This window comes from Canis lupus, chromosome 36, assembly GCF_003254725.2.
Source record: "Canis lupus dingo isolate Sandy chromosome 36, ASM325472v2, whole genome shotgun sequence".
NCBI classification, from domain to species: domain Eukaryota; kingdom Metazoa; phylum Chordata; class Mammalia; order Carnivora; family Canidae; genus Canis; species Canis lupus.
In genome coordinates, this window is record NC_064278.1 from 6,952,795 (window position 1) to 6,972,197 (window position 19,403).

The window sequence follows — 19,403 nt, forward strand, 5'->3', positions numbered from 1 at the left end:
TCTAGTTGGAGAAACAAGGATTTGGAGACCCAAAGCAATTAGCAAACATTATAAGATGAGGCAAGGTCTTGATTATATGATAAAATGAAACACTAATTATAATTTAATGCTACAGATAAAACATGTAGGACCTTAATTTAAAAATAAAAATTCCTGGTGAGCTGAAGTTAGGCTTGAGTAGGGGCTCGACATTTAGTTCAAATAGAGAAAAGAAAATGCATTCTAATACGTTTATATTTTGGTAATGTGGGCACAGATATGTAAATTTTCTGCAAGATTTTAATGGAAAAAGAATAACTTAACATTATATAAACTGAAAGTTGGGGTGCCTGGCTGGCTCAGTCAGACTCTTGATTTTGGGGTCATGAGTTCGAGCCCTATGAAATTACATACATAGATATATCCATAAATATGTACATACATACATAAATTAACTGAGGGCTAAAACTGAGGATTTTAAAAGAGCATTTCATTTACTGTAATCTTTTTTAAATGACATAATCATGGCTTCAGAAGACAGAATGCTCTCTACCATTTTGTTACTTTATTCTGTAGATGGTACTTTATTCTGTGGGTGGTCCTTCAGTGAAAGGCATCGGTGTATTCCTCTAGTTGTTGATTATGACAGTTTTAGCAGGCAGGATATGAACTTTAACCCTGCTTTACTTTCTGGAATTCTGTAACTTTTAAAATCCTAGCTTCATGAGTCTAGGTTTTGGATGGCATCCCCATTCTTGAACAGTTCATTTGTCATATACATTGGATTTCAGATGCAGTTCCCACTTGTGGCTTTCTCTCCGAGTTTAGGCCCTCTATAGCTCCTCACTTTTTCTATTGCAGGTCTCTTAAACTATATATTCAAGTTGTCGTATATTGTTCAAGTACCTTGTTTTATATGCATTATAAAAGCTTTATAGTAGACTGTTGTATTATGAATACTTTGACAGGGATCCCTGGGTGGCGCAGCGGTTTGGCGCCTGCCTTTGGCCCAGGGCGTGATCCTGGAGACCCGGGATCGAATCCCATATCAGGCTCCCGATGCATGGAGCCTGCTTCTCCCTCTGCCTGTGTCTCTGCCTCTCTCTCTCTCTCTCTCTGTGACTATCATAAGTAAATAAATAAAAATTTAAAAAAAAAAAAATGAATACTTTGACATATTAATGTCAATACATATAGCAATTTTGTGAAAATGTAGCTGATAAAGTCTCCCATCTGTAATTTAAAATACTACCCTAACAGCAAAACCATAGTATGAAACCAGTTATGTTTTGCAAGAAGAGCTCTTGGAATAGTACTCAACAGCCTTTCCCCCTCTTCCTTTAGCAGTTTAGGATCTGGAGTCATTAATAATTTGGTTGGGAGTTTTTTTTTTTTAATTTATGATAGTCACACAGAGAGAGAGAGAGAGGCAGAGACACAGGCAGAGGGAGAAGCAGGCTCCATGCACCGGGAGCCTGACGTGGGATTCGATCCCGGGTCTCCAGGATCGCGCCCTGGGCCAAAGGCAGGCGCTAAACCGCTGCACCACCCAGGGATCCCCTTGGTTGGGTTTTTTTTTTAGCTAGAAGGTATAGAGAAACCTTTCTAGATTTCTCTTCTAGATTCTAGATTTGTTTACTTATGTGGATGTAGTTCTATCAAAATACCTTATTTTGAGTCATTAATAATTTGGTTGGGGGTTTTTTTAGCAAGAAAGTATAGAGAAACCTTTCTAAATTTCTCTTCTAGATTTGTTTCTAGATTTCTCTTCTAGATTCTAGATTTGTTTACTTATGTGGATGTAGTTCTATCAAAATACCTTATTTTGAGGTGTCTGGGTGCTTCAGCTGGTTAAGCATCTGACTCTTGATATCAGCTCATTCTTGATCTCAGAGTCATGAGTTCACGCCCCATTGGGCTCCATTCTGGAGTCTACTTAAAAACAGCAACAACAACAACCAAAAAAACTCACCTGTTTTACCTTAAAGATATATATTACAGAGGCAGACAGACACTGCTTTATTTAGAAATTTCTGTTTTAGTCCATTAAAAACTATAAAACCAATCTATATGATGTACTGAACTGATTTAAAATAATCTACATGCTTATTTAAAAAATAATTGTCATATGCAGATATATGATAAATATATTTTTCATCATTTGAGTGAAAGCTAGAAATCAGACCATTAATCAAGATACAGAACTATCAAATGATTTCTGTGGGAAAGTCAAATTTGGCTTACATCATCTAAATGCATAGTATTTGAAACAAAGTCACTTATATAATTCAATTTCATTTAAAAAAAAGAGTTACTATATTCTTCAAATGATGAATTCTTTCTTTTCATCATCTTTTATTAGATAAAAGTAGTGATTGTACTATCTATATAATGGCACATGCCAGCCTAAGCTGGGATTTATGTAGGATTAGAGAAAAATGTATGTAAGCACTCTACCCTGTCTTCTCAGTCAGAGCAAATGTCCTATTCCTCCAATTTTTGTTTCTAGAGACTGGATTGAATATACCTTCTTTTAACATTTAACATTTCTATATCACTCCTCTTTGGAGACTGGTCTTTGTTTATAGACTCTCTGGTAGAATAATAATTCGAAGGAAGAAAACCAGTTCATTAAGGCTCAGAGTTTTTTCCAGTGTTACAGTAAATATATCACAAACTTAAGAAACAAATATGTATTGATATCCAAATCACTTAATATTTACATTGAAATTTATATTGCAGACATTTTGACTACTTCCAAATCTGAATTATTTTTTAAGACTTATTCATTTATTATTTTAGAGTGAGCACACAGTGGGGAGGGGCAGAGGGAGAGGGTGAGGGTAAGAGAATCTCAGGCAGACTCCCAGCTGAGCGTGGAGCTTGATCTTAAAACCCTGAGATCATGACCTAAGCCAAAATCAAGAGTTGGACATTAACCTACTGAGCCACCCAGGCACCCCTCCAAATCTGATTTTTTTTTTTTAAGATTTATTTATTTGAGAGAGGGAGAGAGAGAGAGAGAGAGAGTGCATAAGCAGGAGAGGCAGAGGGAGAGAAAATCTCAAGGAGACTCTGCTGAACATGGAGCCCTGTGCAGGGCTCAATCCCACAACCCTGAGATCATGACCCACTCCAAAATCAAGAGACAAGAGACACTTAACCAACTGTACTACCCAACTGCCCCCCAAATCTGAATTATTAATCCAGCCAAACCTCTTACTGTTCTTAGTCTGTTTTTTAATTCAATACATCATTTTAGGGTTTTTGTTTTTATAATACCGGAAATAATTTTTGAGGGGAAAAAAATGAGAAGTGGCATATCATTTTTAAAATTTTCTTCCCTGGCTTTTTTTTTTTTTTTTTAATTTTATTTATTTATTCATGGGAGACAGAGAGTGAGAGAGGCAGAGACACAGGCAGAGGGAGAAGCAGGCTCCGTGCAGGGAGCCCGATGTGGGACTCAATCCTGGGACTCCAGGATCAGGCCCTGGGCCGAAGGTGGTGCCAAACCGCTGAGCCACCCGGGCTGCCCTCTTCCCTGGCTTCTAAACAAATTTGATTCTTTCTAATGATGGCTTTCATTACCTTCCCCCTTTTTAACTCCTTCCTCACATTTCCCATTTTTCCCTTTTCTACTTTTTTGCAGAGACCACAAAACCGTATATTCGGTTCAGCCCTGGTTTCTCTTGACCCAAGCATAAAAGTCTGTTCTCTCAACCTCAGTAGGTAGGACTAGCCCCGCAAAAGAATCTAGTTTCTCTTATAATCTTCACCCTTAAAAATCTCAAAATCTGTTTTGAAGACATTTGTTTTTCAGTGTTATGAAATGCTTCTGCCTTTGATGTGTTGTGATCTGTTGTTTTTTTATTATTTTGGTTTTTGGTTGAATTATATGGAATCTGGTTTCTGATAGGTAGTTGGGAAAGGGGAGAATATTTTAATAACCTTTTTAGAAATTGTGGCTATTCTCCTTTGGTACTATACCAAAATTCAGTAAGTAGTAGTAGTCTCTTAAGTGTTAACTGCATTATAAACACTGAAACCAGTGAACTTTTCTACTGCATTAAAAGCCAGTGGTCTATCTTAACCTATGATTTTGTAGCTTCATGAATTGGTCATTTGGAAAATATTGGTTCACTGAACTATGCAGATCTTTCAAATATTGACTTATGATGTAGTATTTAAAGTCACATCTAACATCATATGGATCTCACCATAAAAGTCTTTTAAAGATTGAACATTTGTCAGACTTGCTATAACAGGTGTACATTCCCCGGGATTTTAATTTTTGGTTGAAAACTTAAATTTTTTCATGGACCACAAATCTTGTCAGCTGTTTTCCTTAAAGTTAGAAGCTAACTTCATTTGCTTTTAAGAATGGATAACCATAGCTTGCATGTCAGTCATTCTTTCAAGTGAAAATAGTGTTCCATTTAAAAAGTGACTAGTTCATCTTGCAACTTAAATGGTTGAACCAGTGCTTTCCCCCAAACAACCCTTATACTTTGGTATGAAACAGAAGTCCTTTCTGTGTATTTCCTATTTTGTCTCACACAATATTTAAAAGCTATCAACTTGGGATCAAAATTTATTAAAATTAATAATTTTTACAGTCTCATCAAGGAGATATCTTAAGACTCCCCCAGGGATTTTTTTTAACCAAATATGTGGCTTTTTTTTTTTTAAGATTTTATTTATTTATTCATGAGAGACACAGAGAGAGAGAGAGGCAGAGACACAGGCAGAGGGAGAAGCAGGCTCCATGCAGGGAGTCTGACGTGGGACTCGATCCCAGGTCTCCAGGATCAGGCCCTGGACTGAAGTCAGTGCTAAACTGCTGAGCCATCTGGGCTGCCCCAAATGTGTGGCATTAAAGAGTATGGTGACTCCAGTTTGGTACCATGGCCTTGATCATACTCAGGTGCCAGCAGTTTCACTCACCATTGTTTTTGCATCATCAGTATAAATGCCAAGGGAGTGAAAAAGGCAAATAATAACATCTAATAATGTTATAATAGTTAACTCCATGGATTTCAGCGTCAGGGATTTGATTTTTACCCTACTTATAAGCTAGTAAGTAAGCCACTTAGTGCTTCAGGGATGCTATAAGAAGACTCCAGAATCAGGGGAAAAAAAAAAAGATCTCATTATACACATCACAGCAAGCAAAAGCATTATTTGCTTTGGTCCCTCCTGTAGAGGGGGAAGGGTAATGCAGTAAGACCCAGATGGATGCTTGTATATGCGGTGGGTTGCCTTAAAGGTGAGGAACACTGAGCTTAGGAGATCTATCATTTTATAGCAAGGAGTTAGCAGCCTGCTCCTTGTCCAAGGGAGACATTATCTTTCAGGTTTGTCCCCTGCAAACACAGTCCCGAGAAATATCCCAGGTAAAGAGCAATCAGAGCCTTGTATTCTTGGCATACACAGCAAAAATGTACAGGAACACTCAGGACCCAAGGAGATTTCTCTCCCAACAGTGAATCCCTTGAAAGGATTTCAGGACCTCAGGGATACTGAGCCATATTTTGAAGACTAGTTTTTACCAGATTATAATTTTCTTTCAGAAAAATACTGCCTTTTTCACTTTTCCTTCTGTTGAAATCATATCATGCACTAAGAATACTCTAACATCTCGTCAGGATCCCTTATTTATGCATAGAAGTCATATAGTTTGTTCAGTCCTTTCTTAAATAATTATTCTACAGCTTTATCCTTTATTCTGTTGTTACATAAATTAACCCATTTATTATAAGCTAACAGTGTTTTAAATGGTGGAGCTTCTATGGTCTTTTAACTCCTTCAGTCAACAGACTTTACTGTGATGGCAGATGTGGTGTTGTAGGTCGAGGCACTACTGTTTTCATGCAGAAACCACAATGCCAGATACCCACAGCTCATGTTTTCATGTTGGTTTTGCCATAGAAGGAGCAAGTATAATTTGATACGCTGGCCTGTTTCAATCTTCACCATTTTCTTTTTCTTCTTCTTTTTTTAAAGATTTTATTTATTTATTCATGAGAGATACATGATCATGACCACAAGATCATGACCTGAGCCGAAGGCAGACACTCAACCACTGAGCCACCCAGCCGTCCTTCAGTCTTCATCATTTTCTCAAGGAGGGCACCATGACAGGTCCTATATTTACCAGTGATTGCGACCTTCTTGATATATTTAGCCATGTTGCCACCAACTAAATCCAAGCCCAAAGAGTTAGATCTTTATACTTTAAATCATAATACCTAGGGCAGCCCGGTGGCTCAGCGGTTTAGTGCTGCCTCTGGCCTAGTGTGTGATCCTGGAGACCAGGGATCGAGTCCCACGTCAGGCTCCCTGCATGGAGCCTGCTTCTCCCTCTGCCTGTGTCTCTGCCTCTCTCTCTCTCTCTCTCTCTCTCTCTCTCTCTCTCTCTCTCTGTCTTTCATGAATACATAAGTAAAATCTAAATAAATAAATAAATAAACAAACAAACAAACCTATAAATTGCTCCCAGTTACTTCTCTATACCCAGTATATTAAATCTACAACAAACTGAATTTTGATTCTAATCCTTTAAAAGCTAGTGTGGTGCCTGATACATTTCCTGGGATATTCCACAGAACCCCGACCTGTAAAATGCTGCATACTATGTACTCTTTCTAATAATTTTTAAAGGCATAAAAATGTATTATGGGATCTGAAATCAACAGACTACACTTAGCTTCATTTAACCACAGAATCTCCAGCTAGCTTTTTTTTCAATTTTGTATTTTAACAACCTCTAGATGGATTTGTAGTCCCCTTAAAGATATCTCTAGAATTTGGTGGGGGAGAGACAGGGAAGGCTCAGCTGACTTAATTTTTCATTTGCAGCTAATATGTTACACTCTGTGAACTCTGTTGCTTACTTAGGTGGTCTTGCCATGTTATGTAACCTCAAGTTTTTCCCTGAAAGATTTTTGTCTACCCAAAATGGATAGCTTTTGTTTTCTCTCTTCCATTTTGTTTATCAGCAATGCTATTGTGATTTTTGTATTCCAACTTAGTTTTCAGCTAAGTAATTCCATATTGGATGGGTTTACACACATTATTTCTACCTCTAATTGTTCTTCACTATTTAATATTAAGAACAGTATGTCTCCCTCTACATTGCATCCACATAATGTTGCAGCAGCTCACTGACTTGTCCATATTCCCTGAACCTGTCATCTGGAATTTACTTCTGCTGGATGACCAAATAACTACAGTAACTCTTGCTTTTCCTTCTTGCTGCAGCAGATTAAACATTCTCTTCTCCTCTTGTCCTGAGGACAAAGTGGTAACTTTTTTCTAAAGCTGAATCTAAAACTCTCTCCTCCCTACTTTTTAAATTTCTCTTCCTTTTTGATATGAAGAAAATAATAGATCTTGGCACTTTATTGCCTGTTGTCAGACCTACAGTTTTTGTTTTGTATTTTACTATTCCAGGAAAGCCTAATCTCACTTTCTTTAAGGGTTTATCTTGCCCTAAGATTTTTTGATGCTAAGGAGAACACTCCATAGAAACATGAACCAGGGATGCCTGGGTGGCTCAGCGGTTGAGTGTCTGCCTTTGGCTCGAGGCCTGATCCCTGATTCCCAGGATCGAGTCCCACATCAGGTTCCTTGCATGGAGCCTGCTTCTCCGCTCTCTGCCTGTGTCTTGCGTCTCTTTCTGTGTCTCTCCTGAATAAATAAATCTTAAAAAAAAAAATGTGAACTATATTTAAGGAAAGGGTAATTAGGTTATGTTTTTTCATTTTTTTAAAAGATTGTATTTATTTATTCATGAGAGACACAAAGAGGGAGACAAAGACAGGCAGAGGGAGAAGCAGGCTCCTTGTAAGGAGCCCAGTGTGGGACTCGATCCCAGACCCTAGCTAGGATCACATCCTGAGCCAAAGGCAGACACTCAACCGCTGAGCCACCCAGGTGTCCTAGGTTATGTTTTTTGTTTTTTGATTTTTAATCCTAGGTTATGTTTTTAAATTTGGTCTATAGTAGACAACAGAACAAGTATAAAAGTATTGATCAAGAGATGAAAGTGGTTATCAAGAGAGAGGGTAGGTCTGAAAACAGACTGTAGAAAATGAAAACTCAAAAAAAAAAAAAAGAAAATGAAAACTCCATAGATGTGATATGAGAATGAATGATAAAAGTATATGAGAGAAATACAGTGTACCCATGTCTGAACCTTAGAGAATGCCCACGTGTATGGCCTTGAAAGAGGGGCCAATGAAAATATCAAACCTAGGAAGAAAACCTAAGTAAGTTATGCTGGAAGCCAAAAGAATGTTTCAAAGAAGGAGATTATGGTCAATAGCGTGAATACTGTCAAGTGAGCAGTGAACAGAAGGAGAGCTTTAGGAAAAGCCATAGGATTGTGAGCAAGACTTCTTTGGAAAATTATGGTGAAAGCTCAGAAAAATGAGGGATAAAAAAAAAAAAAAAAAAACCCTGAGTTTGGGAGCTACAGCTTCTGTATAGAAGACTGAATACCTAACCAGTTCTCTACAATTAACAGTATTAACTCTGGTGAGATACACAAGAACAACTCCCTGAGGAACTGGACACTGAACTTTGCATATTTTAGAAACGAGTCAAATGTGGACCAAGTAATCAGCTCAGAGTAAATTCCCAGTTTTCTTTAGTTTTGTCCTGAGAGTGGCCATAGTTGCAGTGGCTAAAATTCCAATAGAAAGTCCACCATCATTCTGGCTGGAAGAAGCAGGAAGGAGAATGAGCTCAGGATAAGCTTGGTCACCAGAGGGAGGGAAAGAGCCCCAGACAGTAGAAAGCCAGAGAAGGAAAGAGAACCCTAAGTTCTGTGTTTAGACAGCCCAAGTCTGTGGCTGCACCCGAGGCTGTAGATGTGTGGGGCAAATAGGAAGCAGTTTGCAGCTAGGGTTACAAGATTGAACTGAAATCTGAACTGCCCTTCTTCAAAGAAGTGACAATTTGGAGTCTTGAGCCTCACCAAGTTACTTGGCTACAAAAACAAAAATAGTACCAGCCTTGGTACCATGTACCGTAATGTCTCCACAACATACTCATAATGTTCAAGATACAGTCCAGAATTATTCAATACATGGAGAGTCAATAAAGTGTGATCCAGTTTCAAGAGTACACACCAACTCTAAGTAGATCTAGATAGTGAAATAGGTAGACAAGGGTTTTAAATTAGCTACTGTAATATAGGCCCAGTCCTCTGTTAGGAAATGGGATAGTGCAGGAAGAGAATTGAGGTTTTGAGAAGATAGAATTAACAGTAAGATACTTGATTGTCATGCTTTGTCAAATGATTAACTTCTATTAGTAAGTTTGAGAAATACTTAAACTATGGAATTTTGGTTAAGAAACTTGCCAGATTGCTTCTGTCAGCAAGTGAACTGGTTTGGCAGAACTTGAGTAAATCTATCTAGGTTATTTTCAAATGTAAATTTCTACTTGGACATTCTTGAGCACAAAAAAAGGCCATACCAAAGGTTTTTTCCCAGGCAAAATTTAAATATCAAAACTTGGCTTATCACTGCTTCTCAGTGAGAAATGTATTTGTTGTATGACAGGTTTTGGAATCTTAAAATTAGTTTGCATTGGTGCGATGTGTAAATGTTACCATTCTATATCTACCTCACCATGCTAGATAACTACTACTGAGTTTCACTGGCAGCCAAGCTCTATACCTGAGAAGTTAAGAGCCTAGACTGATAAGGCCAGGGTTCCAGTCACAGCTCCTCCACCTACTGGACTGTAGACAAATTATTCGACCTCTTCTTTTTTTTTTTTTTTTTTTTTAAACATTTTTTAAATTTATTTATGATAGGCACACAGTGAGAGAGAGAGAGGCAGAGACACAGGCAGAGGGAGAAGCAGGCTCCATGCACCGGGAGCCCGATGTGGGACTCGATCCCGGGTCTCCAGGATCGCGCCCTGGGCCAAAGGCAGGCGCCAAACCGCTGCGCCACCCAGGGATCCCCTATTCGACCTCTTCAAAGCCTTCTTTACTATAGCAAATTTTAAGATCAAAGTACCTAATTCATAATATTATGTAGATTATGGTAATTAATATGTGCTGATTGCTTAAATAACATCATGAAGATATTTTCAGTTCACAATAGTAGTGGTATTACATAAAATCTGTGGTTAATAAAAAGGGTTTTCCCAAGTGCATTTTAAATGTAATGTTTGGAAAAGGGATGAGGGAGTTATGGGAAACTTTATTTTTTTTAATTGGTCATTTAAGGTATTCATTTTCTATTTTGCATAAAAAGACACCCCCACAATTTGATATTTCTTCTTGTTAAGAAAGTAAATTCAGAAAGGTGTGCAAAAGGAACACAGTGAAGACCATAGGAAAGTATCAATCTCACTCTGCTTCAAATTAATAGAATTGAAATTATTGTCATTACGACAGTACTGGTAAAGAATTTTAACTTTTTTTTAAAGAATGTTTTGTTGTGGAATTGATAGTGATTTTGGGGGATTTACATTAAACCAGAATCCTGTGAAGAACTTGGAAGTTTATTTTTATATTGTTTATTTTCTTGCTGCTTCCTTCAGAAATCTGGAATGGATCCCATTTTGCCTTGAAATTGTTCCTGTACTGGCAGTGGGTTTGCCTGGCACACTGTGTCATGCCGAACAGACAAGAATCATAGGATTTGTATTCCACTTTTCAGTAATATTAATGATGTTTAGAGAAGTGTAGGTTTCACACAGCCATAAATACTTACAAATACAGTTTTCTTGTATTTTTTATTTGCCTTTTGTCCTCAAACTTTTCTTTTACTATGCTTTTATATTCTCATCAAATCTCTTTTTTTGTAATTATTTTGTTGCTATTTCCACCTTAATCTCTTCTTTGTCTTAGCCCTATTCTCACTTTCTCCCTATTTCAGCAGTATTCAGTGCTTGACTTTACTGTGACATCTTTGTCTCAATATATCTACAGCTCGTAAGAAAATATTCAAACTCAGTTTCTCTTTAACATTTCATTCTTAATTTCAATAATCTAAGTGATAAGTGAATTCTTGTTTTTACTTTTTTTCCACTGCTCATTTATTTCTTTTTCTATAGAAAACTTTATCAAACTAGTATTTATAACTATTCCACAGTTATATTTCCTTTACTATCTATCCTATCTCACCTTGGCTTATTTCTTGAATTACATTGTTCCAAGTAGTTCCATAGTCTCTTTTCTGTTTTAAAAGCATAATTAATTCTAAGGGCGCCTGAGTGGTTCAGTCAGTTAAGTGTAAGCGGAAGCTTGGGTCGTAATCTCAAGGTCCTGGGATCAAACTGCACATGGAACTCCCTGCTCAGCAGAGAGTCTGTGTCTTCCTCTCTGCCTCCCCCCTCCCTCCCGTGCTTGCTCTCACTCTCATAAATAAAATCTTTAAAAATAAACAAAACCATTTTTTTTTAAAGAGGCATAATTCTACTAAGCCTCATCCAGAAGCATAATCAAATATTGGCTACACTCAGTTGCCTGAGCCACCTAAAAATAAATATTCCTTTTGCATCTTAACTACATTTTAGAGAGAATCTTTTATATGAATACTGGAATAGAATGGTAGTCATTGCTGCAGTTCAAAATGTGTCATTGCAAACTTAACCACCTTTATTAAGTGTTAGGCTTTTAAAGTTTAAGTTCCATATGAGAGAGTGTACATTGTATTAACGAATGTAGTATTATCTTTAAAAGTTTCGTAACACAATTTAATTTCCTAACTTTGGTTGCTTAAAATGTTTTAAGAAAAAACATGATTTTAAATTTAAATTTTACTGCATTTTTCTCCAACTTCATGGAGGTAAAATTAACAATTAGAAATTGTATATATTTTCAATGTACAACATGATGTGATTTTTTTTTTTTAAGATTTATTATTTTAGAGAGAAAAAAGAGAGCAAGAAGGGCTAGGAGGAGCAGACTGGGAGAGAGAGAGAGAATCTCAAACAAACTCCCTACTGAAGCCAAGCTCCATCTCAGGACTCTGAGATCATGACCTGAGCCGAAGTCAAGAGTCAGACACTTAACCGACTAAGCTACCCAGGCACCCTCAACATGATGTTTTGATAATGTATACGTTAGTAAATGATTACCATAGTCAACCCAGTTAACATATCCATCACTTTACATAGTTTTCTTTCTTTTTCATTGTGATGAACACATTCTTAGCAAATTTCAGGTATACAGTGTAGCAGTATTAACTATAATCACCACAATACTGTGCATGAGATCTTTAGAATTTATTTATCCTGCATAACTGAAAATTTGTACTCTGACCAACATCCCACCCATTTCCCCACCCCCCCCCAAATCCTGGCAACTACCATTCTACTCTCTACTTCTATGATTTTTGGCTTCTTTAGATTCTACATATAAGTGAGATCATGAAATATTTGTCTTTCAGTGCCTGCCTTATTTCACATAGGATTATGTCCTCCAGTTTCATCCATGTTGTCTCAAATGACATGATTTTCCTTCTTTTTTTTTAAGCTTGATATATTCATCACGTATGTCTGTGCATGTGTGTGTGTACACATATATATTGTCAGAGACACTGACTCCCCACATAGTTGAAAATCCACATGTAACTTTGGACCCCCCCCAAAACATAATTACTGGTAGCCTACTATTGACAAGAAGCCTTACTGATAACATGAACAGTCCAACTAACACATATTTTCTATGTTATATGTATTATGTGCTGTCTTCTTACAGTAAAATAAGCTACAGAAAATAAAATGTTAAGAATCATAGGAAAATACATTTATAGAACTGTACTCTATTTACTGAAAAAAAATCTGCATAGAAGTAGACCTGCACAGTTCAAACCGATATTCAAGGGTCAGTTGTATTCCATTGTGTTTGTGTGTATATGACATTTTCTATATGCAATCATTCATTTACAGACACTTAGATTGAATCCATATTTTGGTTATTGTGAGTCATTTCTTTATGTTTCAGATTGGTTTATAAAAGGAATAAAATGCTTTCACTTCAAGTGCTAAATATAAAAAATAGCAAGCATTGGGGAAAACCTACATTTCTTTCTTTAAGATGTAGATATCTAACAGATCCTGGACCCCCAACACACACACAACACACAGACACAGAAACATTTTCCATTATCTTTGCATTAAGAATAAATCTGGTTTGGGACTAACAAAAATATTAGCCACTTTTTCTTTTCCTTCCTTAAATATCATTGCATATTCAACTGGCCCTGGAACATATATTTTTTGTATGATACCCATCTATGAGAAACTTAAATTGATTTACACTAAAACAGAATTCTCCCAATTCACATAAGAGGCAATTTAAGGAATCATTTCACAACATCTTTCAACTGTTTTTAAATGGGTTTATCTTAATGATTTAGTTGAATGACTTATCCAGCGCCATAGTGGAAGTGTAAATGAAAAGTACGACGTGTAAAGCTCTTATTTCAGTATTCATTCCACAAGTTCGGCATTTCCAAACTAGTACTTGGAACAGTTTATAATGTTAAGTATTTTAAGTTTCAGTACCTCAAAATAAACTCATTTGTTGAATGATTTAACGTTTAAAATCTCCTAAAATATAACGTTCAAAGTTCCCTTGCTTTCTTATTTGAAGTTGCAGTAACTTCAGCTTCCTGCAGTGCAGGGTCCGCCTGGATAATATTTGAGAATTGAAGGAAAAATACAAGTTATGTCTTTTAATGTTTACTGACTCTCTGGGATGTTCAGAGAGCTGCATAGTTTTTATTAAGTAATTTAGCGTTGAAAAGTGAGTCTTGAGTTTCTGGGAAAAGTATTGGAGTTACTATTGACTATACTAATTCTATGTCCTTTGAAAAATAAATGATTGTTCTCAGAAAGTTGCATCAGATAGCTACAATGGAAAATAGAATTGACATGCCATACCCATTCTAGATAAACCCTGCTTCCCAATGTCAGAGAACTGCTTGCCATTTTTGTCATCTGTTGAACTGACATGTTAAAAGGTCCCTTTGAAATATTTTCTTAGGGTGCTGGAGACCTAAAATTTTCATTCAGCCTATATCAAGAGATGTATTTGATGTGAATGATAGAAGATGCAGTGTACTGCTGAGTACAACTGTAATGTTTTTCTTCAATAATAATAGTAAGCAAGGCTGTGTTACATACTTCATGGAAATTTCTCAGTAAGATAGTCTTCCCATTAGCCCTTACCTGAGGAATCTTTTCTGGATAAATTCACACATACTAGTTATCAAATCTAAATGTCAGGGGGCACCTGGGTGGCTCAGTTGGCTAAGCAGCTGCCTTTGGCTCAGGTCATGATCTAGGATTGAGCCCCTCATCGGGCTCCCTGCTCAGTGGAGAATCTGCTTCTCCCTCTCCCTTTCCTTCCCCACTCATGCTCTCTCTCTTTCTCAAATAAATAAAATCTTTAAAAAAAAAAAAATCTAAATGCTAGAGAAATGGGTTGACTCAGGTTATTTGCCAAACCACAAAAAGTCTGTCATTCTTTTCCTACCTTTTCCTTCACTTTCATCTCCTCATCTTCACCCCCAAGCCCTTTGTTTTTAAAGATTTTTTAACATCTGAAGCAATCATCCCAAGTAATGATTCCCAAATCAGTACTTTGGAAACTGGAATAATCTTTACTACTTTTTGTAAATATCTTCATTTTTAAAAAAGATTTTATTTATTTATTCATGAGAGACACAGAGAGGAGAGAGAGAGAGAGAGAGAGAGAGAGAGAGGCAGGGACACAGGTAGAGGGAGAAGCAGGCTCCATGCAGGGAGTCTGATGTGGGACTCGATCCCGGGTCTCCAGGATCAGGCCCTGGGCTGAAGGCGGTGCTAAATCGCTGAGCCACCCGAGCTGCCCAATATCTTCATTTTTAGGTTAAAATTACAGAACACAGCTGACCCTTGAACAACATAGGTTTGAACTGAGTGAGTCTACTTCTATGTGGTGTGTGTGTGTGTGTGTGTGTGTGTGTGTATCAGTTTATATATTTACAAAAAGTAAATATCAGTTTATATATATATATAGCACTCTAAACATATTCTCCTCATGATTTTTGTAATTTTTTTTCTCTAGCTTTATTATAAGAATACAGTATATAATATATAAAATATGTGTTAATAGAGTGTTTATGTTATCCATAAGGCTTCTGGTCAGTAGTAGGCTATTGGTAATTACGTTTTGGGGGAGCCAAAAGTTATACATGGATTTTATATACAGGGATTGGCACTTCTAACTCCACATAGTTCAGGGGTCAACAGAACTTTTTGGTTCTTTCTGGCTCCTAATAAAATAATTTTGCTTTGTACTGAGGATTTCTCATAGTAAATTTTAAAAGGAGATTAATGATTTCATTTAATCACATATTTTACTATGATTTGTTTAGCATTAAATTGTCAAATGCTTCTGTTCTCTTAATATTACCTCTTCTCTGATTTTGTTGATACAGATTTAATACCATTTTTTTAAGTAAACTTTTTACCCAACATGGGGCTTGAACTCATGACCCCTAAGATCAAGAGTCACAAGCTCTACTGATTGAGCCACCCAGACACCCCTTAATATAGTATCTTTTAACAGTTTATTTCCATACTTGGGGCATCCTGAATGGTTGGTTATCTTTAAGATGTTGCTTTTTTTCCTAGTCCACACTAAAATCCATTGAGTGTTTTAATTGCACGTAACACTAAAGAAAAATTTTGTCAACTGCTTTTAAAAACAAACTACGAGTGTGAAAATGTCTTTTGATGTGACTGCTTTACAAGCTCAGTAAAACACTTCTAATCCAAAAGAAGACACGGCCTAAATGTTTGCCAGACAAAAGTATGCAGCAGCAAATGATACTCATTTTACCTCAATCTGACAACATAATATATAAAATCACAAATTGTTTGGGTTGCTGAGATTTTATTTTACTAATTAAAGGAATACTCTATTTTAGAAATGTTACACACTCTTAGAAAAAGCTAGAAAAGTAGAGCAATAAACAAATAAATTGGAGAAGAGACTAATTTAGAAAAAAAACAAACCTGGAATCAAGCCTTTTTCTTAACAAATGAAACTCCTGAGAAACTGAAAGAACTTTTTGAAAAGCAAATTAAAAGGGGTTATACCATGGTAAGAAAGAGGTAAAATCATCCATTTTAATGATGGCTACAATGACTTTAAATCTTAAAAAGTTGCTAAGAACAAATGTTCACGGTTTCACTTTGAACTTAAATAAGACCTATGAACTTTGGGTAGAATTATAATTTATGATTGTATAATATTAGGACATCTTCACATCTTTCAGTTTATCATGCCTTTAGAAGATACACAAAGTTTTCTAGGTATGATTAAAGATTTTTTTTTTTAAATCTAAGCCATACAGTGGATTTATTACATGTTCTTCAATGTGGACTTTGAAGTGTCAGAATAAATGTAATACCAGAATAAGCCACAGGGTGGGAGTGAAAGGCAAGAACTTAGCTTCAGAAAGTAGCCTAAATACATCATTGCATGGTCTTTAAAATTGCTTGTTAAATGCTAAGGTGCTGTAGCTTGGTTTTCTTTCTTCCTCTAAATATACTGCATTCCTCAGCCAAGAATCTATAACAGAATACAAAGACATTGATTTAAATGTCTTTAAACGTAGGCCAATAACAGGAAAGAAGTAAACACACATATACACAGGTTTTTTTTTCCCCTCGTTGCTGGTGATACCAAGCCTTAATAATCAGAGCAACAGTTTCAATCAGTACTTGAATTATTTTTAAATATTTTATTTATTCATTCATTCATTCATAAGAGACACAGAGAGAGAGAGAGGCAGAGACACAGGCAGAGGGAGATGCAGGCTCCATGCAGGGAGCCCGACGTGGGACTCGATCTTGGGTCTCCAGGATCAGGCCATGGGCTGAAGGTGGTGCTAAACTGCTGAGGCACCCCAGGCTGCCCTCAGTACTTGAATTTGGGAAAGTTCTTGAATTGTCACTACTGGAAATAGTAATTACAGAAGTTACCAGAAACACTTCGTCTACATCCTATTTTTCTACCTTAATTTTCCTTTTCCTCTGATTGTTCCCATTTAAAGAAAAAAAATCTCTGTATATCTGTAAGCTACCTAAATTTGTTTTTCAATGAGGAAGGTGAATTTTCCATTGTATTTTCTGTTAACCCGTTCTCATTTGAGTTTAGAAGCAATTTAAAGTGGTGATTATTTTGTATCTTTAAGGTAAGAAGACAAGAAGTTTCTTCTCCTAGAAAAGAAACTTCACCAAGGAGTCTTGGCATTCCTTTATTCCATGAAAGGTAGTTCTATATTCTTTTTTGCCAACTCTAAAAATTACAAATATTGAAATATATTTTTATTTACGTATTTTAAAATTTTGCAAGTGTAACAAAATAGCAGCCTTTTAGAACTAAAAGAGACTGCCCCAAGGCTCCTCCATGTTAAAATGGTGTATGTAAGTCATACAATGAATAGCAGAGATGGATCTGAAAACTAACTTAAAGCTCTAATATTTAATAGACAAAGTATTATGGCCACATTATTTTATATGGACAGATTATAATGTAAACCTTATCAAAATGAGGGACATTTAATTTTTTCTTTTTAAGATGTTTACTGAGAACAAAAATCATTGAATTTCTAGCATAAGAATGAGACAGCCATCCAAAGAGCGGCTTATGAATAAGTAAATATCCTAGTCTGTGCCACCTGTATGTATTAGAACTTTTAATTTATCACTTACTTTGTGCCTTTGTGCTGGCTCTCCAAACATTAGAGTAGTTCTGTGGGACATTTTCTAGGATTTTGAAGTAATTTTTAAACTTTAACCTTTCAATAATTATTTTATGGTATATAATGGTATATAAAACGGTGCTATTTAAGTTTAATGATAATAAAAAATGTCTAACGATAAAGCCTTATATTTTGAAATATTTATTTTTAGGGCTTATATAGAGAAGACTTTCCAGGATCTAAAAGAAGAATTTCATAGAATATGCATGCTAGCAAAAGCACAAAAAGACCACTTAAGCAAACTTAATGTACCAGCCACTGCAACTGGTAAGGTTTGATTTAACACACAGTAATATTAATTTGATTGATTTAAATTTATTTCTTTTTGATTGGAAAAATATTTCTAAATGCTTATTAAGTGCTAAGGATCGCAGTTTGTGCCTCCTACCACTTATAATGGGTAAGTGCTATCTAAGTTCTGTACTGTATTACGTTATCTAATGATTGGCCTTCTCTCTTTATTGTTTGTGGGAGTATATAGAGTGAAATGAGTGATGTAATTACTAATCTTCTTAATGAGAAGTCCCACCTTGGAAAAAGTACAAAATAAATATAGGAAATACCTCTCAAAGTCTTCAGTAGCTATTTGGGAGTTTAATTAAACATTAATTCATAAGTTAGTAAGCAACCTTGAAGCTGTACTACCAAATATGAGCTAAGTAAAATTATAACACCAGTTTTTTAACTTCTGCTTGAAAGTTGATTGAACGCTATGGATAGATTTTTATAATTTGATTTAAGAAGTAAACATTTCACATTTCATGAGGCCAGTTCTGTTGGAGATGCAAAGTACAAATTTTAGTATAAAATATAACTTAAAATGAACATCTGTTTTATAGATGTGTTAGAGTCTGTTTTTTAAAACCTTTACCCTTTCCTAAAACCCCAGACTGGGGTTTGCTTCAGTAGTTTCATATGAATAGCAAGGGTTTGAATCTGGCTACTAGGCACTTCTGTAAACAAAGGAAAGGTAAACTGATCATTTAAAATGATAAATTCTCCTTTACCCTTGTGATTTGAGATATTCTGCATACAATTCCCAAGAGATGTGATTTACAGTTTTCACTCTGAAAGATGTTGCAGCAGTGCTAATACCCCTTTAATTAAAGATCACTTTCCACTTCTAACAGCTCTTATATCTAGGCTACTTAGAAATCCTTTTACAGTGTAAATTCACTTTTTGCCTACTACTACCATTTTATTTTCAGAAAAGGTACACAATGTGGTAGAGAAACAATACAATCTGTATAGATAGACATCATTTATTTCTTTTCCTCCCTCCCTTCTACCTCCCCCAAAATAACTGATTCTTTCACCTGAATTTTTGTTATTTTCATGAGAAATTGTTCTTTTGTGTAGCCTAAAGGCACTAAGTACTTCTGAAGTAAAATAATTATTTTCATTTAAAATGTACTAGCTATAGAGATGTAGTGCATAGAATTCATCAACGTGATTTTTGTAACATCAGCATCTTATCAAAACATTGTAATGGTGATATATTCATTGTTATACAGAGAACCTACCCCATTATCAATGGCTTAATACTTTGACCATTTTTAAATTGCACAGGTCTAAATCTGAGTATGTATCTGTCAACTAGAACACTGAGTGTTTAACTTCAATTTCTTCCCCACC

At 35.9% G+C, this 19,403-nt stretch overlaps 1 protein-coding gene across 9 annotated transcripts in view; it reads left to right on the top strand.

Annotated features, from left to right (window-relative positions):
* TANK (TRAF family member associated NFKB activator) overlaps nt 1–19,403 on the top strand; it is a 94,662-nt gene that overhangs the window by 66,464 nt on the left and 8,795 nt on the right. For all 9 annotated transcript variants that reach the window (XR_003145506.3, XM_025471073.3, XM_025471074.3 and 6 more), the window contains 2 exons: nt 17,199–17,275; nt 17,920–18,035. Coding sequence is in view for 8 of the 9 variants with exons in the window: in XM_025471073.3 (XP_025326858.1) it covers nt 17,199–17,275; nt 17,920–18,035 (193 nt within the window). In the remaining variant the exon portion in view is untranslated. The remainder of the gene's footprint in view (nt 1–17,198; nt 17,276–17,919; nt 18,036–19,403) is intronic.